This window comes from Notolepis coatsorum (genome assembly GCF_963971535.1).
Source record: "Notolepis coatsorum genome assembly, chromosome: 2".
Lineage (NCBI taxonomy): Eukaryota > Metazoa > Chordata > Actinopteri > Aulopiformes > Paralepididae > Notolepis > Notolepis coatsorum.
The window spans coordinates 148,982,967-149,007,630 of NC_140166.1; the positions used below are offsets into that span (position 1 = coordinate 148,982,967).

At 41.8% G+C, this 24,664-nt stretch overlaps 1 protein-coding gene across 1 annotated transcript in view; it reads right to left on the minus strand.

Moving 5' to 3' along the window:
* Window positions 1-24,664, minus strand: part of swt1 (SWT1 RNA endoribonuclease homolog) — a gene marked incomplete at both ends in the record, with an annotated part of 109,094 nt that overhangs the window by 22,996 nt on the left and 61,434 nt on the right. The window contains one exon of the mRNA XM_084308342.1: window positions 22,659-22,726. Within this exon, the coding sequence (XP_084164468.1) occupies window positions 22,659-22,726 (68 nt within the window). The remainder of the gene's footprint in view (window positions 1-22,658; window positions 22,727-24,664) is intronic.

A 24,664-nucleotide genomic window follows, 5' to 3' on the forward strand; every position in this document is an offset into this window, starting at 1 on the left:
ATCTTAGGGAATTATATCTATGGTACACTAGTAATATATCGGGAGATACTGGAAGGGTCCCCCTGGTTGTAAGCCAGCAGGGGTAGAAGATCTGTCGGTAGTAGAGAGTCTGGTCAACGATGACTAAGGAGACTCCGGGTACAGGAGACGGTGCAATAGCCTCTTGATCCACAGACGAATACAGCTGTTCTCCGTAGACTGTAGCTCCACAGTGAAGAAAGCTAGCCGGCCTCAGGCTCTCTGAGGCGCCGACTCGACTTGGCTCCTAGCGGGGTAAATCCAACACGTGCAGGCGTCGGCGATTCTCCGCTCCATAAATCACAGGACCAAAGCAAATATATTCCAGCCGCAAAGGGCTATGTAGTCGTCGGGTAGATTAATCCAGTGTACATGTCCACACGGTTCTCGTCTAGGTCTCCTCGGGTGAAAGCGCCGTGAAAGCCGCCCAGCCTGGATAAGAACTCTAGCTAATACGAGGAAGCGTTGGGGATGCTGGTCACTGTAGAACTTTAGCCGCACGATACACTATACACAAATAGACTATTATTGACTTAATAGAAATATGTCGCACTCGACGGTATAGCGCCAAACTCTGACAATTCAGTTATTAATTCGCACGCGGTCTCAATGCTCTATTCTGGGGCCAAACAGGCCATACTTCACCGCACGTTGTATCGTGGGTGAGGCTTCAACTTATTGGGTAACTTCTGTATTCACCTGCGCCGTATTTATATGCACGGTGAACAAACTAGTGCCAATCTCATTTCTGTCGCGTATCCCTGGGCAAGGCCGGGCATGTCCAGACATGTCTTGACGGTGACTTTGAACCTGACTCCGGAGGCCGGTCCCTGGCGCCGGTGGACCGCTGTCCAATAGGAGAATGAAATATTATGGTCTGGGCTAAAGGGATATTCCGTGTATATGTACAAGGAATATACAAGGGATATCAAACGATATACAAATATTATGCAATATATATCAATCAATAAATATATATATTCGGTTTAATCTGATCCTTTGTAACAATAGTGTTACATAATACATAATAGTAAAAAGACAGTAAATGGTAAATGGTGCATTTTAGGGCTGTCCCCGACTAAGGATTTGGATGGTCGACTAGGATTGGCCAAAATTTGCCGTTAGTCGACTATTGGTCGACTAAAAAAATATATATATATATATAAAAAATATATATATAATATATATTTTTTTCTTTTTTTTAACTTTTTTATCATTCCATTTGGGCTGTGGGGGGTGCTTAATGTCTGAAGGAGTCGACTGAAGGCTTCTTGTGCTCTGCAAAAGCATGCAATTGGTCCACTGATGGATACATCTTGATATTTGTCTAGTCTAGTGTGTTCATTAGATGGGTGAAATCCTCTTTCAGTGCCTCTGTGCCTGTTTTCGTAGGCAGTTAGCCTCTGGTATGCGTGCCATTAGCGTTAGGCACGCTTCTATGCCTCTTTTCTTTTGGAAAGAATGAAAAAAATATATATATATATATATTTCTTTTTTATTATATTCGACTAAGAGGTTGGCCAGTCGACTACAGCTCCTTTCGACCGATTAGTCGACTAATCGATTAATAGGGGTCAGCCCTAGTGCATTTATATATCTCTTTTAATAATAATAATAATTCATTTATTTTATATAGCGCATCTCAATGACACGAAGTCGCTGACAAATTGACAATAGGCAAAAGAAAAAGAAGAAACAAAGAAACATAGAACCGAACACCAGAAACTGAAGAGAGAATGGGTGGGCCAGGTGTATAGTGCGTCCTGTCAAACAGGGAAAAAGAGAGGAGTGGCTATTCTATTTAACAAATCAGTATACATCACCAAAGAAAAGGAAATTGCAGATGACCAGGGCAGATATGTTATGGTCCTGGGGTCAATAGGAGGATCAATCATAACCGTTCTAAATATATATGCACCAAATGAAGACTGCCCCAATTTATTTAAAGGTATAGCCTCACTTTTGGCTGGTAACGCCAAAGGAATTATCCTTATGGCCGGTGATTTCAACTGTGTACTAAATCCAAAAGTAGACAAACTTCCTGTAGATTGTGGACCCATTTCAAAAAAATCTAGATCACTGAATGCAATGATAAAAGAATTTGGACTTATAGATGCATGGCGTTTCCACCATCCTAGGCAGAAATACTTTACCTTTAGGTCTGGGGTCCATGGTACTGTAGCTACTCTCGGATAGATTACTTCTGTATTTCCAAGCAAGATATTGACAAGGTTGAATCATGTATCATTGAACCAGCGACCATCTCAGATCATGGACCTCTAACTATTAGGCTGCTCAACGAACAATACACTATGCAACAACCATCAATTGCACATAGCACACACACCCACACTCACTTAAACAAACAACACACTGCAGCACCCACTCTCCACACTTTAGATCACACAAACACACTTTATATTTATTGATAAAGGATTTGCACTACAACTCGTACACCTACTGTAAATTGTACCTAAATTGTACCTCATCCCATTTCTGCTTTGCACTATATAGTATTGTATATTAGTACACTGCATAGTATATTGTTATATGGTAACTCAGTTACGTCTATTATGCATCGAACATTGTACATATATCTATACTGAACACTGTGACCTCATTTTTTACTTCTAATTTACATGCTATACTATGTTATTTTATTTCATACTTATCTTGTCTTGCACAGTCTCTGGAGCGTAACAGTAAGACGATTGATACACGATCCAAGAAAACAACAGGCGCGGCGGCAGATCCGCTGTTGACAACCCCCGATGGGAATATAACGGAGAATATACCGGGTCCATCGGCAACTGGCTCCGAGAGGGAGACAATAGAGGACAACATAACGGGAACGAAAGTAGCGTGAAGGACAAAGCAGAGGATATTGAGAAGATAATAGCCAACAAATCCATCGGCCCCATCACTGCACCTACAATATCAACTGGCACTGGCAGTGTAATTACACAACCCGATTTCAACTCTCTGACTAGCCTGATTAAGGATCTGATTAAGGAACAGATGGTAGCTTTCAAAGTACACGTCGCACACATCGATGCTAAATTCGAAGAAGTTATGGAAGCGGTCGCTGTACAGTCCGTGCGAATCACGACAGTGGAGAATACGGTGACAGAAATTACACGGGCAGTCAAAGAGAACGAGAAGATCGTCAACGATGGTTTGACAGAGGTAACTAAGGAGATAAAAAGGTGGAAGAGGCATGTCGGATAAAAATACAAGAAGTTAAAGATGAAGCGATGGAGAGGCTACTCGAAACCCAACGTTACTACAGGCAAAATAACATCCGCATTGTAGGACTTGATGAATCAGTCAATTGCACAGACGACAAGTTTCAAACAGTGTTATCAGAGATTTTGGGTAACAACATTCTAACCACAGAGCTTATAGTGGACCAATGTTACAGAATCGGTACTCGGGAACAAAGAGGCAACGGTCCAAGAGTCATCATTGTTACTCTGCGCAAGACGGCAATAAGAGATGACATCATCAGAGTTGCACGCAACCAAAGGGGAAAGCTGAAACATGGTGAAAATTCAATATTTATCTACGAGGATCTTTGCAAAGAGGCCATCGCTCAGCGTTTCCCCTACAAGGAGGTGATGCAGAAATTGTTCAAGTGTGGCCTCAAACCAAGGTTAATATACCCGGCACTATTATCGATCGTGGGTAGAGACGGCCGTAGGGAAGGATTACGCACGCCTAAAGACGCCGAGGAATACTTGAATCTACATGGAGCAGATCCCCCAGGGCAGAACGCAACACTGTCTCTCACCAGATAAGCCTACTTGTTGTGAAGGGCCAGATTAAACCGAATATATATATTTATTTATATATATATATTTAATTGTATTTGTATATTCTCTAATATTCCTTGATATCCCTTGTATATTCCTTGTACAATATGCATTGAATATCCATTCTAGCCTACTGAACATCCCATAATAGTCTCCATTCTACTATTGGTCGAGACCTTGGTGCCAGGCTGCCATACCCCCCAGACCCAGTTCAAACGTACCGCTCAACATGTACGAACAAGTCCTAGTTCCGCGTAGGAATCTGGCTACCGCACCACTAACGGTACTATTTGTTCATAGTGCGTATATATACTGCGCTACTAAAGTAGGACTTCCTTTTCAGTCCAGTTTCTTACCCTCCAATAGAGTGACAGACGTAAAGCCTCCCCGCGACGCCACGTGTGGGAGTAAGGCCAAGTTCGGCCTACCATCGGTATTGAGACATCGTGTATATTAATATTTGAATAGTCATATTTGGCACTATATCGTCGAGTTGGACGTAGTCTATTAAGCTAATAATAGTCTGTTAATATATAGTGCTTCGTACGGTGAGAATACTATCGTAGTCAGTACCCCATCGTTTCGGGCAGAGAACTGGCTGCTTATCCAGGATGGTCGACCCCATGTGAGACTGCATCCGAGGAGCCCCAGAGCCGACGAGCGAGTGGACCTGTATACCGGATTATTCTACCGACGACAGCCCGCCTTCCCAGGCACGGATTATGCTTTGTATACAGTGATTATTCTATGGATAAAGACCAACACTGCCGTGTGTTGGAACCCCCCCCCCTGGAGAGGACGCAAGGTGAGGAGACGCTCTGCAAGACGAGGTCGCTTCACGTCTCTCCCCCGTGGACCGGAGAGAGCCGGCTCACAGAGAGTCCACCTGCTTTCATCTGTGGTCCAAGGATCGCTGGCGCACCGAGCTGCACAACTGTGGGTTCACCCAGGATACCCTTGGCCGGACGAGGCAGCCAGACTCTACCCCCCCCCCCCCTCCTACTCCTGTTGTCTTACAAGCGACCGGATTAACCCCCCTAGTGTATCCAGTCTTATAATCATTAAAGTATCATTGCTGTTATTCCTTAACTATTCCAGGTCGTATATTTACCACCTGCGCCATCAGAGATTGGACATTCTCTATTGATATACCGACGAATACTCTTTGCCATAAAAGTGCATACTATTTCAATTCATAAATGTAATTAAGTGATTAAGTGCTTGCTCTACACACCATTGCTGTGTAGCAATAAATACATACTTCGACTTCGTACATTTGTGTTGGATCCGTTTCATCTACGTGAGAGTGTTTATCATAATATATTTATGCCGAGTACTGGGTGGCCGAATATAAAGTACAAAGGTAGTGGTAGTAAGTATCATATCTAGTAATACAGTCAGGGAATTGTACCCCTCAGTTACACTACTCATCTCTCTCTTTCTCTGTGTATCTCAGTATTAGAATGACTTTATCCGGGCTCAACAAAAGTTAATGTGTATAATATGGTTCGTAATGCATTATATTTACAGACTTCTGGTCTTCGTGGAGACAAGAATATATCATTGACACTATGAACAATCTGGAATATTCTGGGCTCATCGCTCGACTGCTCTGGGTCACTAAGAAATATCCCAAAAATACTAGTAGTCATGAACCCTGGGTAGGAAGATCATTCTGGAACATAACAGCAGTCTGTTAGTATATACTAGTGTATTCTACAACCTTCTAGAATATAATGCACCATTACAACGAAGGCCTGCAACTCTAACATTAACATCCGTTGTGTATAAGCATAAGCATATGATCAATTGACTGAAGTTTAATCAAGCCTTAATAAGGCTTTAAAAAAAAATCAGCCACACCTAAACGTATGAGCACAACAAGGTTATTCTAATAATTTAAATAATCACTCCACTGATGTAGAGATTGGCACAATGTAGCTCTAAAAGTCTCTGTTTTTCTCTTTTATCTATTTATTCAATTCTGTTCTAGTGGTTTCTCCACGTTGAGTTTTATTTTAGCTCTCACTCCTTTTTTTCTTACATTGTTCTTTCCCATTGTTCTTCATATTAAGGTATTAGTGTTTCTCTACAATCTTTTCCTTTTTCTTTTTTTTGTATTTTCTTTTTTTATAATTTTTTAAACAAACACATAAACAAACATGACAACACACGATAAGATATACAAGCATTAATTGTCAGAGCACATCCAATGAGATCACATTTTAGTTAATTGTCTTATATAAGATATACCCCTAATACCTGTTATCTAAAAAACCTACACACATATGCTCCAGCTCGAACCCCCCCCCTCCATTATACTGTATGATTAATGCAATGTGATGTTCATTATGACACAAAATAAAAGAAAGTAAAAAAAAAAAAAAAAAAACATAGAACCACAGGTAAACGGGGAACAATATGAATACACAAGAACATAGAGCCACGAGTAACAGACAACAAATACAGGCGCCAGTAGGGGAGGGGAGGCAGTCAGGGGGGGGGGGCAGGAGAGGAGAGAAGGTAGGGGAGGGGAAAAGGGGCTGATGGGTTGGAGGAGGGTGTTTACGGGTAGGGGAGGTTTTATCATCATCATCATCACCACCATCGTCATCATCAGCAGCATTCTGCAGAGAACAAAACTTTCCTGACGTAAGAGAGAGTCATGAGATGTGATTTAACATATGTCGCCCGCAGAAGCACAAACAAAAGAACAACAATGCATTAGCGGTGCAGGAGCTGCGAGCAGCTGCTCTCCTGGGCTCATGGAATAATCAGGAGAAGCCACGGGCGGAGCGGCAAAGCGGCGGCCTATAAGCGGCGGGAGCGACGGCACATAATGGCCCTGGGTATAAATAATCCGTCCCGGTGTCCCGAGATCCCTGGCTCGTTTCTATAGCGACGGCGGAGTTCAACCCGGGGTCAGAAATACAACGTACAATTAAGCTCTGCGTCCGTGTAATGATGACCTGTGGGGCTTAGTGTGAGGGGGAGGGGGGGTCTCTCTCTCTAGTCTCTTCTATATTTCTCTTCTTCACTCTTTCTATCTCGCTTTTCACATTCTGTTCTGCCGTCTATCTCTTATACATACATGTGCGCGCGCACACACACACACACCCACCCCCCCATGACACAATACCTACATATACCAAAAAACTCAGACACACACACACACCTACACCCACACACCTACACCTACACCCACACACACACCCCAAAGTACCACCTGGCCTACTAGTGACCCATCCCAACCCTCAAGTTCAAGTTTCTTTATTAGTTGTCATACAGAAATACAGAATACTTTTATACAAAATGCTTCTTTCTGTTATGCTCCAGAGACTGTGGTAGACAAAAGGATAAGTATAAAATAAAATAAGTATAGCAAGTAAAATAGAAGTCACGTACGTAGACACAAGTGTTCAGTATGTACATATGTACAATGCAGAGTAGAAGTAACTGAGTTACCATACAATATACTATACAATATACTAATTACAATATACTATATAGTGCAAAGCAGAAATGGGATGAGGTACAATTTAGGTACAATTTACAGTAAGGTGTACTGAGGTATGGGTTGTAGTGCAAATTCTTTGCCAATAAATATAAAGTGTGTTTAGGTGTTCTAAAGTGTGTAGAGTGGGTGCTGCAGTGAGTTGTTTGTTTAAAGTGAGTGTGTGCGTGTGTGCTGTGAGTGCTTTTGATGGTTGTTGCATAGTGTTATTGTTCGTTGAGCAACCTGATGGCCTGGGGATAGAAGCTTCTTCTGAGTCTTTCTGTGCTTGCCATGAGACTCCGGTATCGCTTGCCTGACCGCAGCAGTTCAAAGAGGCAGTTGTTTGGGTGGCTGGAGTCTTTGATAATTCTCTTAGCCTTACCCATGCACCGCTTGTTGTAAATGTTCTGGAGAGTGGGAAGCCCCCGCGTTCGGCTGAACGGGCCACTCTCTGTAGTCTGCTGCAGTCTTGTGCGGTGCTATTCCCAAACCAGGAGGTGATATTGCCAGTCAGGATGCTCTCTATTGTGCATGAGTAGAAGTTCTTAAGGATCTTCTGACTGACTTGGAACTTCCTTAGGCGCCTGAGGAAGTAGAGGCGTTGCCGTGCCTTCTTCACAACACTGTCAATGTGTGTGGTCCATGTCAAGTCCTCGGATATGTGGACTCCTAGGTACTTGAAACTGTTCACTCTCTCAACTGGTGCCCCGTCGATGCTGAGGGGGCTGTAGTCTCTGACCCTCTGCCTTAATGAACCCGTTGAGGCCAGTGTTCCGACGCTGAGCCTCAGGTACTGCAGGCCATAGAGACACTGTGTGAGACTCAGACCACTCAGACCATGAGAGAGAGACCAGGAGAGACAGAGACCATGAGAGAGAGAGACCAGGAGAGACAGAGACCATGAGAGAGAGACCAGGAGAGACAGAGACCATGAGAGACAGAGACCAGGAGAGACAGAGACCAGGAGAGATAGAGACCAGGAGAGACAGAGACCATGAGAGACAGAGACATGAGAGACAGAGACCATGAGAGAGAGAGACCATGAGAGACAGACCATGAGAGACCAGCAGAGACAGAGACCATGAGAGACAGAGACCATGAGAGACAGAGACATGAGAGACAGAGACCATGAGAGACAGTAGGGCTGACCCCTATTAGTCGATTAGTCGACTAATCGGTCGAAAGGAGCCGTAGTCAACTGGCCAACCTCTTAGTCTAATATATATATATATATATATATATATATATATATATATATATATATATATATATATATATATATATATATATAAAATAAAAAATCAATAAAAATAAAATAAAAAATTTATCATTCTTTCCAAAAGAAAAGAGGCCTAGAAGCGTGGCTAACGCTAATGGCACACATACCAGAGGCTAACTGCCTACGAAAACAGGCACAGAGGCACTGAAAGAGGATTTCACCCATCTAATGAACACATTAGACCAGTGGTTCTCAACTGGTCTAGCCTCGGGACCCAACATTTTCCTTAGTCATTAAGTCGCGACCCAAAATTTTGAACCACTATGATTTATGTAAAAAAAGAAAATGTGCAGTAATACGCAATCTTTCAAAACATGAAATAAACACAAAAAAGTGCAACAAAAGTGCAACTATTGCTAAAAACCCAATGAAATAAAAGAATAATAAATAATATATGCTTCTTAGCAGATTTCTTAGCTTAACATAACAGACCTAAATTTGGGGGAACTAATGGGATAACTGAGTTTGCAACAAAAGTGCAACTAGGGCTAAAACCCAATGAAATAAAATAATAATAAATAATATGCTTCTTAGCAGATTTCTTAGCTTAACATAACAGACCTAAGTTTGGGGGAACTAATGGGATAACTGGGGTTGCAACAAAAGTGCAACTAGGGCTAAAAACCCAATGAAATTAAATAATAATAATAAATAATTATGCTTCTTAGCAGATTTCTTAGCTTAACATAACAGACCTACGTTTGGGGGAACTAATGGGATAACTGGGGTTGCAACACAAGTGCAACTAAGGGCTAAAAACACAATGAAATAAAATAATAATAATAATAAATAATATATCCTTCTTAGCAGACTTCTTAGCTTAACATGCAGGGAACTAATGGGATAACTGGGGATGATGTTTGCTCCTGACAAGAGTCTCAAAGTCTGGGGTGATGGTAGACAAAGAAACTCTGAGGTCATGCTCAATGTCCAATCTGTTCCTCCGCTTTGTCTTCAGCTGGACCAGAGCTGAGAAGCCACTTTCACAAAGATAGGTAGTAAAAAAAAAAAAAAAAATTTTTTTTTTTTTTTTTTTTTTTTACACACATCCGCGACCCACTCAAACTGGCCCCGCGACCCACTTTTGCGTCGCGACCCACCAGTTGAGAAACACTGCACTAGACTAGACAAATATCAAGATGCATCCATCAATGGACCAATTGCATGCTTTTGCAGAGGACAAGAAGCATTCAGTCGACTCCTTCAGACATTAAGCACCCCCAATATATTTTTTAAATATATTAAAAATATTATATATTTTTTTTATATATATATTTTTTTTAGTCTGCCAATAGTCGACTAACGGCACATTTTGGCCAATCATAGTCGACCATCCAAATCCTTAGTCGGGGACAGCCCTAAGAGACAGAGACCATGAGAGACAGACCAGAAACGGCCTGTAATAAGTTGTTTGAATGTTTAATCCTGGGAGATTATAACTCCAATGTATTATGCTTTGATAAGGGGAAGGTGGCTTGCTATTTTAATACTTTATTTACAACAATCGCTGCCTGCTTGGTGGATAAACTGGCTCAGGAGTCTATAGCCAAGCTTCTGTGAGCTTGTTCTACAAAACAAAACATTTAGTTCCAGATGCATTCACTATCAGATCTGTCTCGGAGGAAAGGGTAAGAGTATGCCTATCTGCCCTAGCTAATAATAAAGCCACAGCCACCTTATTCCTGCCAGATTTATGAGGGACAGTGCTAAAGTAATTTCTAGAACAATTGCACATCATAAACTTGTCGATTAACCAAGGCAAATTTCCATCTGAACTAAAAAGGCCAGGGTTGTCCCCCTTTTTAAGAAGAATTGTAAGACAGACATTGGAAACTATAGGCCGGTTTTTATTTTAACAGTTAAGTCTAAGCTAGTTGAGCGTCTAGTTTATGAGCAGGTTGAGGAGTATCTAGTAGACAACAAGTTTCTGTATGAACACCAGTCAGGGTTCAGAGCAGCCCACTCCACAGATACCTGTCTCATTCATCTGATTGACTACATCAAGCAACATCTTGAGGATGGTAATTATGTTTGTTGGATTCTGGCAAACCACAATCAGCCCCTTATCACTTCTTCATCTGTTGGCCCGTGTAGTTTCTGCGTTGTGTTTTATTTCTCTGACGTCTTCTCATACTGGCTGTACATCGTGGTCATTCCCCTTTAATGCAATCCGTAATCATAATAATTCACACCGTCAGACATGTTACCTTTCTTGGAACCCGTTGTTTATTACATAAACAAAAGCCTCAGATCAAGTTCAAGTTCTTTAATAGTTGTCATACAGAAGTACAGAATACTTTCATACAAAATGCTTCTTACTGTTACGCTCCAGAGACTGTGCTAGACAAGATAGTATCAAATAACATAATAACATAATATAGCATGAATTTAGAAGAAGAAAATGAGGTCACAGTGTTCGGTATAGACATATGTACAATGTTCTGAGTTACCATATAATATACAATACACAATACTATGCAGTGTACTAATGTACAGTACTATCTAGTGCAAAGCAGAAATGGGATGAGGTACAATTTTAGGTACAATTTACAGTAAGGTGTACGAGTTGTAGTGCAATCCTTCATCCATAAATATAAAGTGTGGGGAGTGGGTGCTACAGTGTGTTTGTTTAAAGTGGGTGTGTGCTATAAGTGTGTGGAGTGGGTGCTACAGTGTGTTTGTTTAAAGTGAGTGTGTGCGTGTGGATGTGTGTGCTATGTGCGTTTGGTGGTTGTTGTTGTGTAGTGTTCATTCATTGTTCGTTTAGCAGCCTGATGGCCTGGGGATAGAAGCTTCTTCTGAGTCTTTCTGTGCTCGCCTTGAGACTCCTGTATCGCTTGCCTGACCGCAGCAGTTCAAAGAGGCAGTTGTTCGGGTGACTGGAGTCTTTAATGATTCTCTTAGCCTTGCCCTTGCAACGCTTGTAGTAAATGTTCTGGAGGGTGGGGAGCCCCCCTCCAATTGTGCGTTCGGCTGAACGTGTCACTCTTTGTAGTCTGCTTTGGTCTTGTGCAGTGCTATTCCCAAACCAGGAGGTGATGTTGCCGGTCAAGATGCTCTCTATTGTACATGAGTAGAAGTTCTTAAGGATCTTCTGGCTGACTTGGAACTTCCTTAGGCGCCTGAGGAAGTAGAGGCGTTGTCGTGCCTTCTTCACAACACTGTTAATGTGTGTGGTCCATGTTACCCATCTCGTATTGTCCTTGAAAAGTCTTTGATGGAACACTAAATTCATTATTCTATCTTCTTGTCTGCTGTTAGTCCAATGGTGGCTGAGGCCTCGTCGTTAGCCAAAACCCTTCTCTGTTAGCCCGAAGCTAATGATGAGGTGTCACTCCCGTCCCCCACCCAGCAAGGGTGGAGAGGGATGAAAGTCTCTGATCAACGCGTGCGCTCTTCGGTGTGGTTCGTTTCTCATTCGAACTGTACCCGGAAGAAAACTCCATTATATTATCTTCGCCATAGCAACGACAGGCCCGCCCCTCTTCTTGTTACCATGGCAACTGCGTTTTAACCTTTAGTATGGTTCGATGTCAAACTCTGCATAGTTCTCTCTGACCAAATCTGCACTGTTCCCAGTCCTTATCAGTGTTTATGTTGAAAACATTGACATGCACACACTCTCTCTCTGACCGCCTCCTCCTCCTCCACCACCACCTCTACCTCTCTGACCTGGCTGCTCTCAGATGGCTACAAGCAGTGCTGTCTTCGACCACAGCTATTTGACCCAGATCACTATAGCAGCCGCTCAATTGTTGATATTATCCCCCCCTAGTTCTCTCTGTTCCACCCAGCTGATAACGGCCCTGTCTGCACAGTCTTGGCTGGAAACACACATACAGGATAATGATGGTGATGATGATGATGATGATGATGATGATATTATCCTCTTAAAACTCATCTCTATATAGGTTATAAACCAAATGCCAATCATCGATTTCCTTCACTATGTTGGAATGATCTTGCTCGACCTCCAGAAAGCTTTTGATACCGTGAACTAGGGCTGGGCGATATGGCCTCTAAAGGATGTCGCGATATTTTTTGGCTATAACATGATACACAATATATATCGCAATATTTCTACATAGATTAAATACTCAAGTACAAGTTAAAATAAATGATGTGATTATTGAAAGAGTTTATGAAAATAAATTCCTAGGTGTAATAATAGACCATAAAATCTGCTGGAAACCTCACATAAAACATGTCCAATACAAACTGTCAAGAAGCATTTCAGTCATGAGTAAACTAAAGCACATTCTGGATAAAAAATCACTCTACATTCTCTACTGTTCACTAGTTTTACCATATTTAAATTACTGTGCTGAAGTCTGGGGAAACACTTATAATTCTACACTACAACCACTTTGTATACTCCAAAAAAGGGCCATAAGGATAGTTCTCATTGCAGGTTATCGTGATCACACAAACATATTATTTTTAAAGTCAAAAACATTCAAGTTAAATGATCTTGTGGAATTAAAAACGGCACAATTATGTATAAAGCAAAAGGTCATGTACTTCCAGGAAACATTCAAGAACTGTTCTTTGATAGGGAGGGGGGTTATAATCTGAGGAGAGAACTCAATTTAAAAGTTCTTAGTGTACGCACTACCATGAGAAGACACTGCATCTCAATATGTGGAGTGAAACTGTGGAAGAGTCTGAATGTGGTGCTAAAGCAATGTCCAAAATGAGACCATTCAAACTGATTTATAAGGAAATGATGTTCACGAGGTACAGGGATGAGGAAGGGACTTGATATTCACAGGTGTTAGTTTTTGTTTTTTTTGTTTTGCATATATATATTTGTTTTGAAATGTTTCAAATTAGTACACTCATTTGAGTAGTGGAAAAGGGGTAGGATTAAATAAGTGTATACTTCTTCCTACTCCTTTTCGAACAAATTGAGTTATGTTTTGCTTTTGTTTAGTTATTTATTTTGTTTGAGTTATGTTTTGATTTTGTTTATAGTTATTTATTTCAAATCAAATCAAATTTCTTTTTTTGACATTTCCTCTAAAGCACTTAAAAATGCTTGATTTATTATTTATTAAAAATAAAATAATCTACTGTAAGACAATTTATATAAAAACTCTTGGGTGCCTAAGACTTTTGCACAGTACTGTGTTTTCTATCCACTTTAGCTAAAAACACACACACTTTATATATACAAACTACTGTGAGACAATAATTATCACACACACAAAGGGATAATGGCTTATAAGCAGACTTAATGATTTTATAATATTTCAGATAATGAAATTAAATGTTTATCATCAACTATCCAGTTAGTATTTATATTGTAACGTTTGGCCAATTCAATTAAATCATTGAACGTAGAGAGAGAGCGAGCGAGAGAGCGTGATGTATTAGGTTTGAGTATGAGTGTCCTAAGTTGGCGTAGTTGATGATGTCACACCAGGATGCGTGTTGCTTTTTAACAGCGGAGCAGTGCAAGAATGTGACAATGTGACCATGTGACCGCGGCAGCGCGAGAGAGCGGCAGTGCGGAAATAGGCTGTCTATTGCCATTCTCTAAGACAAACGCTAACCTTAACCAGCTCCTTAACAGCGCCTAAACTTAACCGTTCTAACCTTAACCAACTCCAAAACAATGCCTAACCTTAACCTTAACCTTAACCATGCCTAACCTTAACCTTAACCATAGAAAGAATATTGCCATTCTCTAAGACAAACTCTAACCTTAACCAGCTCCTTAACAGCGCCTAAACTTAACCGTTCTAACCTTAACCAACTCCGAAACAATGCCTAACCTTAACCATGCCTAACCTTAACCGGCGAAAGAATACACGTAAACAATTTTTTTTATGGGATTCGAACTAGTCACCAACGGACCGCAGGACCGCTGCGCTGCCAGGTGAGCTGAGCTTCGAATGAAAATCATGGCGGATTAGGGCTACATAATGCCGCAAGCTCTGCCGCTACGCTCCGCGGTTGCCGCGCCTGCCGCGGGGCGTGTCGCAGCCAATCAGGGAAAACGCGGAAGCAACGGCAGCACTGCTCCGCTGTTAATAAGCAATAGGCCACCAGGATGGCATTTTGTCAACACAGTTGGAACCTGGAGGAAGCTGCCTAAGCGATATAAAGAAACGAATTGCCAATAAATGTGAAGTTATCTTTGAACCTTTGTTGTCAAGCCTCGTCAATATACCCCCCCCCTTTCCTCACTAATGGAACTGGTGTTAGAACGTTTGTTAGTTTAGTGTTAGCTTAGCGGCTAACGTTAGCCAGTTGGTTGCGTCAATTCAATTCAATTGCATGTCATTGAAGGTCCGAGCTGGTCTGTGTCTAATAAAATGAAAATTGTCATTGAAGGTCCACGCTGGTCTGTGTCTATAATGAAATGAGAGGAAAGCGCTGCGCTAAAGCAAGTCTCCTCTCAGCCACGGCGGCTAACTGACGTGACAACATATACTCGATGTTCACGATATAGTAATTTACTACATCTCGTGTAGAACAAGCCACGATACATCGAGTATACTCGATATATCGCCCAGCCCTACCGTGAACCATACTATATTGTCGTCAAAGCTAGAGTGCATGGGTTTTAGTCAGACTGCGTCAGTTGGTTCACTTCTTACCTCACAGGGAGAACTCAAGTATGTGAGGTGGAAGGCGTCAGATCAGAACCTTGGGACATTGTATGTGGGGTGCCTCAAGGATAAATTGTAGGTCCTCTATTATTTCTGATATATGTCAATGACATGCCAGCATCTGTTAAATGTAAACTGTTATTGTATGCAGATGATTCAGCACTTCTGGTGCCAGGTAGGGATGTCAGGGAGATTGAGAGAGCCCCGAGTTCTGAGCTAGAAAGTGTGAGCGAGTGGCTCATAGATAACAAGCTGTCCATTCATCTAGGCAAGACTGAGTCGATCCTTTTTGGCACAACAAGGAGATTAGGCAAAGTCGCATGGAAGTCTCCTGTTGAACAGATGAAACTGAACCACATGTTCAACATAGTAAATGGTTCAGCCCCAAGCTATCTGAAGTCTCAGATCCATATGGTCCATATGCAGCATGGACACAATACCAGGGCCAGTGTGAGCTCCTGTAAGGTGCTGCGGGTTAAGTCTATGGCTCAGAACAAATTTTTCTACACAGGGATCTCAACGTGGAACAGCCTTCCACTTAGTATTAAACTGTCAGGATCTAGAGGAATGTTTAAAGGTCAGGTTCGCTCATATATTTGGGGTAAAGTGGCCAGATAGCCGTCAGGTCATAATTGGATTCTTGTTTTTAATGATGGTATAGAAATGCACTATTTTATGGTATTTGGTCAGGATGTTATTGTCTTGTTCAAGTGTTTTGATAGAACACCTGTGCGGTGGAGTGATACATATAGTTAAAAGTCCCAGTGCTGTTCTACTGAATATCAGGTGCTCATGGAATGCCTCTTGTCCAATCAAACGACTTGGTTGGAGCTAACTGTTGTATAATGTGCCGTATCTGCTGGTGGACGACAGCTGAGCTCTGCGTGTTCTATTCATAGAACTAGAGCGGATAGAAAGGACCTTTCTTCTTCTGTGTGACGCACAAAGACCACGTCATCACTAACCGCTCTGAGAATAGAGTCTGGGAAATGATTCAGCGCACAGTGCTTCCTTTGAGGAAGTCCCACTTGGCAACACGGTCTGATCCGAAAGCGCAAATAAAGTACTTGTCGACCACAGGGCACAAAAAGGCACATAATGGTACGCTATGGAGTTGAAGCAACCGTCATTGCAGTGTGTTGCAGTGAGTGCTCTCACCACTAAGAGTTAAGGTTAGTTTTAACTCATTGAGCGGCAAAAACAAGATATCTCGTTTCTGACAGCCAACGCTTGAGCGCCAATAGCGAGATATCTCGTTTTTCGTATATTTTTTTATTATTATTATTCTAAACACTCGCGCAGGCCTTTGTGAGTGTGCCTGGGACCTCTGACTATGTTATAATTGCAATAACGATCTAATCCCGACAGGTGGTAGTATTGCCTACCTTTTTAACTGCATGGGCCAGTTTAGTGTGGGGCCGCACCCAAAGCACTAGGGAGCGAGCAGCGGTGAGCAAACTACAGCCAACTAACGTTCAACAATGGCGATCGCCTAGAGCGAACTATTGGATATTATGAAGAAGTAACGTCTATTTTACCGAACCCCATCATAAAAATGCTTTTGTAATGATCGCAGCGTTGGAAAACGACCCCCCCCGATGAAACACATGGTCGTGTTTACCTTTGACCTGGCAATAATATAGGTTTCAGGCGAGCAGCTGCGAGATTTGCGCATATGCGCACAAAACACTATCTCACGATCTAGAAAACCAGCCTGGATTATTGTGAAACGGTGCAATTTCTTGCATGGTATAGCTCACAAACGAAGGTATGTAGAAATAAACAGTTTTTTCCCTGTTGGAGTATAAATAGTGCCTGTCAAATTGTCTCCATAGCTATAATATAGAATATACGATGGGTCCGCAAACATCGTGAAAATGGTCAATAATGCTGGTGCCAGGGAGTAAAGATGGGAAAACAGCGTGGCAGTGGATGAGTTAACATTCGCTTAACGGTTATGGTTAAGAAGTTAGGGCTTGATCCCCGAGCAGGGAACTTAAGTTTTCTGAAAACGTAAAAAAGTTAACATTTCTTTTAAATATGTAATATAATGTACTTATTTGTAATACATACACATGTTAAATTTTCTATACAATACGTAAATATATTACTAATATATATATATATAATTTCTTATATGTTACTAATATATTTACTGTAACATAACGAACACTATGTACCTTTATTCCGAGATCGGGCTGTACCTGGACAGCAGACAAGCTCCCATATCCATAAACCCTGGAAATGTATTTCTGCACGATTCTATTATCTTTCCAGTTAAAGATAAACGTCAGACTCTTGTTAAGACACAGAGTTCTGAGAACAGATGGACAATCCAGCAAATCGCTCAGCGAACAAACACAGATTCTGAGGAAGGCCAACTTGGATACAAGCCAAGCTACTGTGTCTGTTCACACTACAGTTGTACACCTGTATATAAACCATATCTCTGTATTATAGCATGTACAATAATGCTGTATATTCCCTATATATATATATATATATATATATGCTTACCGTATATATATATATATATATATATCCATATCTGTCTGTACATACCTGCACATAATCATTTTACATAATAGATGTAGATACTATATCGTACATATCCCATACATACTCTTACTAGTTACGCTGCTGGCCAGTATGACTTACTACCATAGTACCTTTATACCTGTATCACTGTACATATTAATACTACAACTGTATACATCTGATTAGCACTACACTCAGTAGTACTGTTACATGTGCACTCTGATTGGATGCCAAACTTATTTTGGTTGTACTGTACTTGTGCTGTATGATGACAATACATTTGAATCTAATCTAATCTAAAATATGCCTTAAGGAAATCATCACTGGTCTTGAGACATTTTTCAAAACATGTTTAGTTGAATAAATGGTTTAAAGCAATACATTTGTGGTTTAGAATCCTAAAGCAACATAATAGAGGTTTTGAGTCCCGTGATCAATAGATAACTAAAGAAACACAATTGGTCCATTCCATTTGACTTTTTATTGCAGTGCAGCATAATTTTACTGTCTATTCTATTCTACTATTTTATAGTCTATTTTTAAAACTGAATCAAACCATAAACAAGGTGGCCTATTGGGATGTGAAAAACTGTGATTTTATATGTCTGCACTTTATGTGCTCATTTTGTGCCTGTCTTTTTTCTGTTGTGAAGCACTTCGAGCTGCAATTTCTGTATGAAAGGTTCTATACAAATAAAGTGTATTATTATTAATATTATTGCAGTGAAATCATATGACCACGCCATGTTATCTTCAAGACACACTTTGTTTTAGGAAGGAGGACTACTAGGATCTTGCACAATAAATCATTGCACAACTCTTATTTAAAAGGAAGACTAACTCAGGATATCAGAGCAGCTACTGTAAGTGGATGATCTTCGAGATGTGTGTATTGAATAACCATTGTCATAACAAGGCTGTGACATATAAACCCAGTATAGGAGGTTGAATGAACGTTTGGAATTCACCCGATTTCAAAAAAGTGAACGTTCCAACCTCGGTCCACGATGATGTCAGTAGGATGTCATCATTCTTCCCGTTAACCCTTTCACTGCCACACTACAAAAGGGTTAACCCTTTCACTGTGACAACACAGAAGGTTAACCCCTTCACTGCCACATGACAAAAGGGTTAACCCTTTCACAACCACACTACAGCAGGTTAACCATTTCACTACCACACTACAGCATGTTAACCATTTCACTACCACACTACATAATGTTAACCCTTTCCGGTTAACCGTCTGTAGTGTGGTAGTGAAAGGTTAACCTTCTCTAGTGTGGTAGTGAAAGGGTTAAACAAAACATTTGAGCACTACTCATTAGCAGTGCCTTCTGAGAATAGCAGCAAGCCAACTAATTACACACTATTTGTTTTGAGGGAGTCTCTAGGTGGCACAGTGTGTGTGTTCAGCAGGTCCAGCCGGTGACCTGGACATCGTTACTCAAACACAGTTGATCCTAAAACCTCAGTGTTTTCTCCTGCTTCACCATCGTGCCTTTATGATCACAGTAAAGGACAGCTTGGGGATCATTGCTATTGTGTGTGCATGTGTGTCTTTATTTGTTTATTTGATTTAGATATTTTTTTTATTAGCTGTTGCCATAGCAACCAGCTAGTCTTCCTGGGGTCCACACACACAAAAACATACAAAAACAATTATTATTGCAAAAACAAAATTATTAAAAGTCAGTACACACAATGCATAATGAAACTACTGTAACAATTAAGATAGCTAAAATTACATTACAGTGTAAAACAAAAACAAAAAATTACTTTACAGTGTTAAAAACAATTTAAGATTATTTTTAAAAGTGAATCTACTGTAAATGCAGCAGAGGTTTTGAGGCAGGTTATTCCAAAGAGTTAATGGTATAAAAATAAAAGATCTCCTTAAGGCGTTGGTTTTAGGACCTGGCAATTCAAGCTGCCCACTACTGGAACCTCTAGTGTAATGCTCGTGCACAGTATTACTAAAAACAATCTGATTATGTATAAAAACAGGAGTTTTACTGCTCATGACCAACTTGAACAGCACAAGTATATAAAGACAATCTATTTTCAACGTTAAGCCAAGAGAGGCGGGCATGCATATGGCTCACATTAGACCTTAGTGAGCAGCCCAGTACCAACCGTGCTTCCCTGTTCTGGTCCACCTGGAGCTTCCTGAGGTCACCACTGGCAGCAGATGACCACATCGCAGATCAAGATGACATAAAACTAAACTTTGCACTATCTGACATAAAAGGAGACGGGCAACAAAAGAAGCACATTTCCTGGAAATACCAATTGCTCTTCCCATTTGTTTATTATATGGATCCCCATTAGTCTACACCCATGGGTGAAAGACTATTCTTCCTGGGGTCCGAACACATAACTTACAACATTGGAGTAATAATAAAAAAAATAATAATAAAAACATAAGAAACACTAGCTTAACCCTTTATTCGCCAATGACGTGTTCCCACGTCATTCTCCGCCATGCGTAATCTGCCAATGACGCCGTAAGGCGTCTTTGAGATCAATATTTCAAAAATCTGTGATGGCAATCATATTTTACCCACGGAGACTTGGGATCTCCTGTTGATCTCCTCTCAACTCTCCAACGGTTCAAGAGCGCCATCTGGTGGCCGATCGGCGGATCGCCCAAACAGGAAGTGACGCGCCGGAAGTGGTGCTCATCCATATTCGGTCCGGGCACTCGCTATCGTTAGCAGGACTCTAGCTCGACACACTGGACAGCTTGCCAATAACTCGATAAACAACATGATTTGGACATATATATACAACCTGGAAATGGATCGCATATATCAACATCCCATAATCGAGAACTTTCTGCTCCACACTGACCACCCAACGGTCAGAGGAAGATGCGGTAAGTTTCAGCGTGTTTGAATATTATGATCCATATAAACTGCTGTGATCTATGTATCGCCCATACTAAATAAATGATTTAACGTCGGCCACGGACTTATAAACCCCCCCCCTCCGGTCACCAGCAGATGATGAGGCAGGACGTTTAGGACCTTGTACAATTGACGTCAATCGGTATCAAACTACATTTGACTACAGTCTGTCAGTTTGTCTGCGTGTGTGTGCTTGTGTGTGTGTGTGACCCCCTGGAATCTCCACCAGGACCCCACGTTGAGAAGCAATGGGTCAGAGAAAGCAGCTCACTATAGTGTGGTTCGTGCCGCAGTGGAGAATTCCATCACTGATCAGCATCACTATTGTTTTGGCGCTGTTGGCATGGCGACCAGAATAGTGAGCGTTCCCCGCTGGAAAACACTGGACGTGACAATGAGTTTGAAACCAGACCCAAAACACTGACAACACACACACACACACACACGCAGGACCTGCCTGGGCGCGTGTACCGGTTCCGCAACAGTAAGTGACTTCCGGGTAGGCCTGATTGGCCCCGACAGGCACGTGACGCGGCAAACTCAGGACGCGCAACGAGGCTGCTGAGAGCTGTCGCGCGGAAATAGGCTGTCTATTGCCATTCTCTAACACAAACTCTAACCTTAACCAGCTCCTTAACAGCGCCTAAACTTAACCGTTCTAACCTTAACCAACTCCGAAACAATGCCTAACCTTAACCTTAACCATGCCTAACCTTAACCATAGAAAGAATATTGCCATTCTCTAACACAAACTCTAACCTTAACCAGCTCCTTAACAGCGCCTAAACTTAACCGTTCTAACCTTAACCAACTCCGAAACAATGCCTAACCTTAACCTTAACCTTAACCATGCCTAACCTTAACCGGCGAAAGAATACACGTTAAAAAAAAATCACGTTAAAAAAAAAAGATTTGATGGGATTCGAACTCACCAACAACGGACCGCAGGATCGCAGGACCGCTGCTCTGCGAGGTGAGCTATAGCGCCGAATGAGAGTCATGGCGTTTTTGGACGGTTACGTAATTCCGTAAGGGCTCCGCGGAGAGTGCCGCGCGGCAGAGAAAGTTGCGCGTCACGTGCCTGTCGGGGCCAATCAGGCCTACCCCGGAAGTCACTTACTGTTGCGAAACAGCTACACGCTGCCTGGGCACGCCGCAACAAACAGTGAAAGAATAATCCATTGTTTCAGGTCTAGAGGTGATCACATGCTCATGACTCGTGTTTAGAGTGTACACAATTGTTTGTGTGTGTGTGTGTGTGTTTAATCTAGGTAATGTTCTAGAATCTAGAGGATCTGCCATGGTGCTGGTGGCTTTCTGGGTGTCACAGTGTGTGTGTGTGTGTGTGTGTGTGTGTGTGTGTGTGTGTGTGTGTGTGTGTGTGTGTGTGTGTGTGTGTGTGTGTGTGTGTGTGTGTGTGTGTGTGTGTGTGTGTGTGTGTGTGTGTGTGTGTGTGTGTGTGTGTGTGTGTGTGTGTGTGTGTGTGTGTGTGTGTGTGTGTGTGTGTGTGTGTGTGTGTGTGTGTGTGTGTGTGTGTGTGTGTGAGAGAGTGATTGATTAATTGATTGAATGAGTGAGTGAGTGAGTGAGTGAATGAGTGAGTGAGTGAGTGAGTGTACAGTGTGTGTGTGTGTGAGAGAGAGAATGAGTGAGTGAGTGTACAGTGTGTGTGTGTGTGTGTGTGTGTGTGTGTGTGTGTGTGTGTGTGTGTGTGTGTGTGTGTGTGAGAGACAGTGAGTGTACACAGCGTGTGTGTGTGTGTGTATGTGTGTGTGTGTGTGTGTGTGTGTGTGTGTGCGTGTGTGTGTGAAAGAGAGAGAGAGTGATTGATTGATTGATTGAATGAGTGAGTGAATGAATGAATGAGTGAGTGAGTGTACAGAGTGTGTGTGTGTGTGTGTGTGTGTGAGACAGTGAGTGTACACAGTGTGTGTGTGTGTGTGTGTGCGTGTGTGTGTGTGTGTGTGTTTGTGTGTGTGTTCTGACACTCACCTAGACTCTTGCTGAGAGAAACATTTCAGCAGGTCGTTGCCAGTGAACCTGGTTTCCACCGGAACGATCTGAAACACAGCGAGACACGAGTCAACGAGCTGGTACGTATGAGGAAGTACAGAGAAAGTGCTGAGCAAGGATTCCACCAATCAGCATCCTCACTGGTAAGTAATGAAACAAATCACAGTCATCCCTTTAAAGCACTGTGTAAAATAGTACATGTGCACAACAAGACAAAACACCTGGGCCCTCATTCATCATTGTGGCGTAGAAAATGTTCTATTTCCACACGTAAGCACAGAATTTAGAATCAGTGCACGCACAAAATAAACGGGATTTACCACACGTGCGTACGCAGGTTCTACGCACACCTGTCATGATAAATATCACCTTGGCCCTGCACCGAGGCTCGTGCACACTTTCACGTATTTGCATACCAAAACCGCCCCGATTAACCATATACGGTAATGGACACCCCCATGAAATGTGGAAGAATGGACTAAACCGAGGGAAGCGTGTTATGAGACAGGCTGACAGACGTGTACACGTACGGTGATGTCGGATATGATATCTATTAACCATTGCTGCCTGGGCAGCGCAAACACTAATAAAGACCGTGCTGGAATATGACTGCCTTTTTCCGTTTTGTTTGATTAATACCCAGGGATTAAAGTTCTCCTCAATTTTATTCCAAATCGCGACGGATTTTCCGTAAATTTTCTACCTGCTGCATATGATTTCTAGAGTCATACAATCTATTTTGATGTCAGTATTGGGTAGCCTATATAAACAATAATACGAGAGCATATACAAGAACAATGAATCTCACTGCCAATGATGTAGCCTATACGCCATGTGTAGCCTGCCTATATGTGATCAATACAAACTTGAACTTGAATTCCATCATGTCTGTGTGCGGGTCACTGCGGGAACTCACAAGGCTGTTGTCACAATGTAAATAAGAACGTGCACTGAAAAGTTACAGTATGTAGTTGGTTAATTATTTGTATGACAGTCAGTAAACCCTTGCAAAAAGTATCTGTTTTATTCAATTAATTGAAAACATTCAGCATCGCCTTCCTCCCGGCATGCAGCAACAACATGTATCAGGCAAATGCGCATCGCAACATTGACTTAGTGGAATCCCTTTCTATTCACATAACTGCATTTGTGATGGAGCTTTGACAGCTACAGTAACAGTCTATTGCTCGATCCATCTCCAATATCACGATGGACCGTGCCGGTGGCAAAGACCCGAGGGTGGAGAGGATCTTGAATGAATTCCATCATCATATTTATATGTTGTGTGTCTGTCCACTATGTCTGTTACTTTGTTATTCCCCCCCCCCCTATCTATGTAAAGTGACCTTGGGTCTCTTGAAAGGCGCTATATAAAATGAAGCTATTATTATTATTGTTATTATTATTATTATCACATCTGAGCGGGAGCTCACAAATAGACTGTTAGTCTCAGTGAAGTTTCAACGGAGGTCATCTATTCTAACCAACAAATTGAAGTAGAAAGCATTTCGTGACCAATCTTATTTGGAAACATGACACACAAAATAATTAGCTTTTTATTTGAAACAATATTTAATCGCGTTTGGAGGTTGGTGTTTTGCGTCTGCCCCCCCGTGCCAAACAAGCAGGCCAACCTCTTGTTCGCGTGTGAGCCCGTTATAATTACACTACTGTCGCTATTTTATAATGAACTATAATGAATTACGGGTCATACAGAAGTTGAACACTAATGCACGGAAGCTTATTTCCGCCTTGAAACTAATGCAGAACTGAGGAGCGCTTATGCCGTAGTAACGATGTTCTACCACTGGGCGTCAGCTAAGTGTGCTCAGAGCTGTGCGTACACATAAGCACGAAGTCAAGTTCAAGTTGAAATTGATGAATCCCACTCTTTGCTTAGAAATGGTCGTACGCACAGGTTAAGCACATATCTGTGCGTAAGACACGTTGATGAATGAGGGCCCTGGTCAGACCTGGTTCATCTC